Source organism: Sceloporus occidentalis, unplaced genomic scaffold (assembly GCF_023333645.1).
Source record: "Sceloporus occidentalis isolate IW3139 unplaced genomic scaffold, rSceOcc1.0.p SCAF_1, whole genome shotgun sequence".
Lineage (NCBI taxonomy): Eukaryota > Metazoa > Chordata > Lepidosauria > Squamata > Phrynosomatidae > Sceloporus > Sceloporus occidentalis.
Genome location: NW_028316981.1, coordinates 36,659,928 through 36,667,982, shown reverse-complemented (window position 1 = coordinate 36,667,982; position 8,055 = coordinate 36,659,928). Strand labels below are relative to the sequence as shown.

Below are 8,055 nucleotides of genomic sequence, written 5' to 3'. Positions count from 1 at the left end.
TCATTGTTTAATTTAAAGAGCCATCTCCACCCTCCACCCCTCCATTTTGTATCCCCCACACCACCAAAGCCTCATGTTTTCTAGGGAGATTGAGTGGTGCATGAATACTGATACCCCCCTCCCCCCATTGTAAATACTCATTATGAGCCAGCTCTAGAGTAGTCACTTTTTTGAAAAGAAAATCACAAACACCTTTTTTAAAATAAACTCTTTTTTATTTTATAACCTTTTAACAAACATTTTTAAAAAATATCAAAGCAGCCAACAGTTTTCAAACAAACTTCTAGTCAGTCTTTATGGATCAGATGGTCTGTTAATAGTTGTTAGAAATGTTTTATAAGATCTATTTTTAATCACTTTTAACACATGCTCCAAAATAGGCTTATCCCTGGGTTTCAAAATGTTATTTAATTCCTTCAGTGAATTTTCAGATCTCTCTACTTTAGTTACAAGTTGCAAGATTTGGTCTACAGTCTCATTTGTTATCAATAGGCCATTGAAACTGTAAGCTACAAGAATATATACGTGTAACACGTTTTTAAAATCTATTTGCCCACATAACCAGCTCAGTTTTCTACACAGATAACGTTTTGACCACAACAGACAGTCATGGGAATTTTGAGCAGGGGCAGAGATTACACAGCCAACACAGGATTCATAGCGATATTGCTGCAAACAATGGGTGATGATTCCATAACACACGGCTCTGATTGTTGACCGCATGAGAACTTTCAATTCTCTGGGAGAAAAATTTAATGGTTCTTTTGGAACATCTAGTCCAAGAATTTCAGCCATGACCACAGGGCTAGGTTGAGCTGTAGACATCTCGACGAAATCCTAAAAAAGAAAAAAGATAGATTACCTTTAAAATGCATTTTTAAAACACACACACTTAATACCAAAATCCCCTTCTAAAAGATGACTTACTGGAATATCATTCCAGCCAATGCTTGCAAACCTCCACAGAGCTATAGGTAATGTGTTGCCTCCACATGCTTCAGCACTCTTCTCTGCAGAACTGCTACTGGCCTGAGGTTGCTAAAATATAAAGAAAATAGTCTTTTTTTTTTTTTAGAGGAGAGGTGGGGAGCCGACTTTGTAAGGCTAGTCAAAACCCTTTAAAAATAAAAAAAACCCACTTTTTTACCTGCATTACAGCTGGTTCTGCTGAAACGGCATCCACCAGGCGGTTCCATGCTTTGCAAATCTCATCAGCTTCTTCGCTAGCCAGGTCAGCATAGGTAGAAAGCCCATCATCTGAACTATTGCTAGGATAACGCTTTCTGCTTTTTGGCTTCACATCCCCTGTTTCTTGCTCTGTAGAGTTTGCAGAAGTAGTGGGGGCCTCCATGCTGTCTTCCCTGAACATGTCTGGGCTTGCCCAAAGGCTTCCTGGAGCGTTGCTAAAACCGCCTTCTGATTGGCCCTTTTAAATCATCATGGTCACATGAGTCCCTTCAGACGCTCCACCTACAGGCGGGGTTTCATGCTGGGGTGGGGCCACAAGCGGGGGCGTGGCCGGATATCCGGGGAGGGCAGGACTTCCGGCAGAAGGCCGGATATCCGGGGAGGGCGGGACTTCCGGCAGGAGGCCGGATATCCGGTTAAGGCGGGACTTCCTGTTAAGGCGGGACTTCCGGGGCGGGGCACCTGTCAGTGGGCGGGGCTTATGAGTTTGACGAGAGGTGCCACCCTTTACTACTAGGGGGATGGTAACAGAATCAAAAAGAGATAAGTTTAGAGCCACCTACACTCATTTCTCTATTTGTCTTTGTCAATAATCTCAGTTGCTCAGGAAATAAAAGACTGGTCCAGTCTCTCCACATATTGTTGCCAGTCCTTTCGCTGTGCCAAACTCCTAAATTTCTCCATAACATGACATTTGCTGTTTCTTTTCATTTTCAGTGTTTTCTCCAAATGCCCCAGTTACCCAAGAGGTTGGCAGTCATGTGAATTGCAGAAATTTGAGTGAGAATGTATATATTAATTTACTGTCCCAAGACAAAAAAGCTAAGATGGTGTTCACAATGACAAGACATGCAACTTGAAGGAAAAGACAGCATCAGAACGTGTTATTGTAGGTGTTCATACCATTAAAGCAGTTTGATTTAAATTCTACTGCCATAGTTCTACTTACAGTTTAGTGCTATACCTTTAATTCTCTGCTAGAGAGCACTAGACCATTCCCCCCAACTACAGTAAACTACAAATCCTAGGATTTGATATAAAACCACTGTAACTGGCAGGTGGACCACAACAACTTCTTCAATTGAATCAGGAGGAAAACTTTCACTGGCACGAACCAAACTTCCTTCCTGGAGTGAAGAACAGCTTCAAAAGAGCTTCTTCCATTAGAACAAGAGGAAATGCTTGACATGATCCAAATCCATCATACACAAGACTGATATATACATTTTGAAAACAGATACATAGAATGGATTCATACATCTTCTCTACTTTGTCTTTAAGGATACATCCAATAATACTTACAGAATAATCCTATGCATGCCTTGTTTGGATGTATGTTCCATTGAATTCAAGGGGATTTACTCCCAGGTAAAGTGAGTACAACATAACATTACAGCCACAGATACAGCCTTTAAAAAACACGCACTACTGGTGGGTCACCTAATTTGTGGGGAGAATACATTAGACCTTCCATCTGTCCCTATTTGATAGGGACTGTCCAAATTACTCCTCTGTCATCAAATGTTTTCAGATCCTTTTAAATTGTCCCCATTTTGTATTCCTCCTTCCACTTTTCCCATTAGCTTACTTCAGTTGCTTATTTCAATTGCTTACTTCAATAGCTGCAAATTGAGTTCAAAATGTAAAAAAATGCACTCAGTTAACTCTGTACTGAGGAGAGGAGGGGTGGAAATCTGCCCTTCCCAGTAGGCTCAGGCAAAGGGAAAGTGTTGCAGCCTCTCTAAGTTTTTGAATTCTTCCTTATTAATAATTTTTGCCATCTTCACCACAGTCTGATGTTGCTTGGCCACGTGTCCTGGTATTCTTTTGTGAAATGTCAGAGGGTATGGTAAATCCAGCTGCTGGCATCGCCACTTATAAAAACTTACAGAGGATGGGAAAGGCCTGTGTTTCTACAGACCACAGAATGCTGCCATGTGTAAAGAAGGACAATACTTTTTAAGCCCATCTGTCTGATCCAGTTTTAAGGCAAACCTTATACTGTAGTATGTGAGATTCAATCCAGATTGAGTTAGTGTAGACTAGTGGTGGGATTTCTGCAAACTATGGGTCTTTAGGTGCCCCACTCAAGGCCAGTGGATCACTTACCCCCCCCCCCCCCGACCTCTTCTATCAAAACAAAATGGCTGAAAATGGTCATTAATACTTCAAGAAGCCTCTATGGAATTCAATTGACTGTTTAAAGGTTATTTTGCCTCCTGGACCTTTTACAGGACAGAAATGGGTTTTAGGAAAAACTGGGCACTTGACCATATCATCATCATCATCATCATCATCATCATCATCATCATCATCATCATTATTTTAGGAAAAAAAACAGCCTGCTAAGGTTCAGAGGGTACAAAAATAGGTGGTTGTGGCACCCCCTATCATTGGTGGTTGCTCCAGAACAGACCCATTAAAATTAGTGGCACATCAATTAATCATAGCTTAAATTTCATTAATTCCAGCCGTTCTGCTCTATAGCTGAACCAGGTTCCTACCCATAGGAGCCAGGTGTTTGGAGGACTATTTTTGTCTGTTTTTACCAAGGAGTTAAAGCTTTAAAGTAGACACTAGTCCTTTTTTGCATATCCTCCCACCCTGAGGCCCTGCCATCGACAACAGAACAAACAGAACAATACACAGATTAACATGGGAATCACTCCTCCTTACCCAGGGTCACACAGTGTGTGTGTGTGTGTGTGTGTGTGTGTGTGTGTGTGTGTGTGTATTCTCTCTCTCTCTCTTCCAGATCAGCATTCTCTGAAGATACCAGCCACAGATGCTGGCGAAACATCAGGAATAAATTCTTCTAGAACATGGCCACATAGCCTGAAAAACCCACAAAAAAACTATAGATAAAGCTTTTCTTTGCAATATTCCCAAAATATCAGAATGTACAGCTGCAAATATATGCCTGAAAAGAATGTACAGCTGAAAAGGAAGAAAATTATGCCAAAAGGAGAGAAGCAGAAAAATGGAAAAGGTGGGGAGAAGTAAGGCAAGAGCAGCAAGGAGCCTTTACTTTCCATTTTTATTGTCCGATATATTATGCTTTCATGGGTAAATAAATATGAAGTCACTTTAACTGCCTTTTAATTTAGAAATATGCATTATCTTCCACACATTTCACGCTGTTAATGGACACTCAGCATGAGTAAGAGATGTCTCATGAAAAAAAAATCTCCTCAAAAGAAACAAAAGGTCAGCTTCCCTTTTTGCTGGTTTCTAACTTCCCCATATTCCCATATTGTTGATTCATGGAGTTGCAGCAGAATAGAAAACAGCATAACATCAGATGTAAGAGCTGCAGAGCATATGGTATATTGCAGTCACATGCTGTTTAGAAACACCCCCAGGATCAGCACCATAAATGGAGGTGAACTTGTTTGCCATCGACTAAACTCACAGATTCTTGCTCATGTTTTATGTTAGCATTCCAAGTGGAATACTAATGCCGCTCTATGCTTCTCTCTCCCCGCCATTCCTTGGTAATTTAATTTAGCATTCTCTGGTAAGGTTACCCATATCTTTTTCCTGCCAGGTTCACTGTACCATTCAGAGCAGCATAATGTGTATGAGTGCCATCTTGTTTTACCTTGGCTCTTTTCCTGAAGCTTGAAAAGTAACATAATGTGGAAAAGGTTTTCCAGGAGAGGTTTTCCTATCATGCAGGTAAATATTTGGAAACAGGTTGTTTCTCTATAATTTCTGCATATCCTGCCAGGCATTGTTGCTACAAAGAAATCAGAAACCCAAGATCTGAATGGTAGCCAAAATCTAGCAGTGGAAACTTGTTGGGGCTCCCCCAGCCCCATGGAATGGGTCTGCATTTTCTTTAGGGGGCAGTTTCTTGGCAAAAGAAAACCCAGTGTCTAGTACACCAGTTTTTGTTGAGACACTTTGAGAAAGCCCATGTCTGGAATCTGGGGGGGGGGGGGGGGGGGGAGCTGGCCTTACCATTATGCAGAGTAAGACTACATCTATACTGCAGAAATAATCCAAGTCGACATGGCTGCAACTGTCATGCCTCAACGCTATGGAATCCTAAGATTCATAGTTCTGTGAGATACTCAGCCTTCTCTGTCAGGGACCTCTGGTGCTTCAACAAATTGCAAATCTGAGGATTCATATAATCATAGAATCAAGATTCCATAGGAAAGTAACACCACAGTTAAAGCAGTGTCAAACTGCTTTATTTCTGCAGTGCAGATGCAGCCATAGCCCAGTACTCAAACTATTGCATCATGCTGGCTCTCTGTAAGTGCATTTATTCAGATGAAGGTGTCCTATAAGGCTTTTTCCCTGGAAAGGATGCATAGCATTTCAGCTTAAAAGTGCAACTACTCAGAGTTAAGTCCTGCTCAGACGTGGCCCAAAATGTTTTGCACTTGAAGCAAAGACCAAGGTGTACATAGCTCATTTGTGTACTTCACAGTGGGAGATATCACACATTCAAAGGCTGGCCAAAGACATTTTACTGTTTAATGAAAATAACAAAATGGTGTCCCCTCCCAGTCCATGTACAAAAGGCAACTAGGCCTGTGGCCTATGACTCTGGGGACCAGGTTTTGAATCTCTCCTCACCCATGGAAACTCACTGGTGATCTTAGGCAAGTCACATTCTCACAGCCTCAGAGGCAACACACACACACACACACACGAACAAATCTTGCCAACAAAAATCCAGGATAAGTTTGCCTTATGATCTTCACAAGTCAGAAAAAACTTTAAGGTGGTATCAGTTTATTCTGATATGTACAGTCAATGGCTGATGGCTTCCACATAAGTATGGTGGCTGGCTTTATATAAACTTTAAAGAAACTATCCAAGCTGGTGAAACCTATTCCCCAAAGTGAGTTCAGCACTTTGGATAGTTGACTAAAGTTTGGAGAAAAACTCAGAACAGATTCACCACCCCAGCGGCATGAGAGTCACTAGTCATCAGGAGATAAGGAAGGAGATTATTGCATGTCTGTTTTCACCCAATCCAGGCATGGGCTGGGTACGGACTTGAATGGGTGAAAACAGAAGTTATTGCACACCTTACTGCCCAATTCAGTTGTATCGCCTATGCGATCCGGACTCCTGGCATACTTTTCGAACCTATAATACTTTCCCGTCCTTCAAAATGTACACCAGCAGTTCAGACTGGGTATATGATGTAGCTGAGTTAGGCAAAAAGGTGTGCAACAAGATCCATTTGCACCTGTGCAAGCCTGTGCCCAGCCCATGCATAGATCGGGCAAAAATAGACGTGCGATAATCTCTGAAGTCTGTTTCCACCAGAATTCTCCAACCCAATGTCCTCTGTTTTTGGATAACAGCTCCCATCAATCCCAGCCATCGTGTCCAGGAATCATGTCAGACAGGAATTTTAGTTCAAAACCTCTGGACGGTATCAGGTTGGGGGAGGCTCATCTAGAGAGACTGGACAGACTGATTGCAATCAGAGATTTCTAAGCAGGTCATTCATTGAGTCAGTCTGAATTACACAGCACAACAGTAAATCTCATGGAGAACAGAGAAAACTATACCTATGAAACTAAACATATCAACAGGGTGACCAGATGTCTTAACCGCAAAGGAGGATAAGACACTGCAAAATGTAGGGCATTCAAGAAAAATGGAGGACATCATTGAATAAAAGCTTGAAATCACTCATATAGATATAAATTTATACTCAGAATGGAAGTCATTTCGGAATTCCTCCTGGACAGAAGGCTAAAATGAAGGACACATATTGGAAAATGAGGATGCCTGGTCACCCTGCATATAAAGGAGGAGCAGTCTCAAACTTGCCCAATACAGCATAAGTTGCACTGATTACTTGACAAATGCTGTTTGGTAATGCTACCAGAAGGTGGCAATATAAGGCTAGGGTTTACCTTGTCTCCTCAATCAGAAAATTTGGGCAGAAGAGGCTGATTTTGGGGTCAGTTCATATCATATGTAACAATTAGATGAACTGCTTATTTTTCAAGGAAGCATAATAGTCATTAGCCTTACAATGATTTCCTCTGTGTTATTAATCTAGCTTTCTACCCATAGTGGTCATGAGTTTGACATTTTATTGCATGTTCCTCTTTTTAAAAATTACCCTGATTGCCTTCTAAATCAAATGGGAAATATCAGTCAAATTGTTGGCTTTTTTATTGGTTTCCACCACTCTCTGCAAATGGCAGCAACATACACACACGTAATTATACAGGGTTACCTTTTGCACTCTGGACAAACTATAAAGGTATAGAGCCTTATCACACTGAGGGTTTTGCAGCTCTGTTCTCACGCAACTGCGGGTCCAACCATGCAAATTCATGCTAAAACATGATGTATTATCTCACGTGATTGCTTTCTATTGGGGGGGTCATTCTGAGGTGCTTCCGCAGTCAATTCAAAGTGACTCCTCATTTTGGTGAATTCGGTAACAAGCAAATTCACAAAAATTCCTACTAAGCTCACTTCGATTTCACTCTGAATTGGTCTGGTGCGGAATGCAACTTTTCTTCCATCCTGGTACCCCCCCCCCCCCAAAAAAAACCCCTCCAAGGTCCCACATTTGCCATGATGCCGCACTGCAATTTTACCCCATTTGCTTCCGGTGCTCCTTCAAGAATGGACATTTGGATGTAGTTGACAGGGATGAAGGGAATGAAACAGGAGGCTGGGGGGGGGGGGAGATGGAAGCAACAGAGGGGGCCATCAGAGGCTGGGGAGAGCAACAAACTCCAACTCCCAGAATTCCATAGCCTTGAGCCAAGGACCCCACAACAAACTCCAACTCCCAGAATTCCATAGCACTGACCCAGGACAGTTAAAGTGGAGTCAACCAGGATTGTCTCCCCAGTGCAGATCCAACCTAAG

The 8,055-nt window shown here is 41.9% G+C and overlaps 1 protein-coding gene across 1 annotated transcript; it reads right to left on the bottom strand.

The window, feature by feature from the left end:
- Window positions 1–263: 263 nt before the first annotated feature.
- LOC149321314 (uncharacterized) lies at window positions 264–1,493 on the bottom strand. The gene is made up of 3 exons (XM_089495227.1): window positions 1,148–1,493; window positions 928–1,038; window positions 264–837 (listed from the first exon to the last, which is right to left on the bottom strand). The coding sequence occupies exons 1-3, from the start codon at window positions 1,367–1,369 to the stop codon at window positions 295–297; spliced, it is 876 nt and encodes a 291-aa protein (XP_089351353.1). The 5' UTR covers window positions 1,370–1,493; the 3' UTR covers window positions 264–294.
- Between the last annotated feature and the right edge of the window lie 6,562 nt (window positions 1,494–8,055).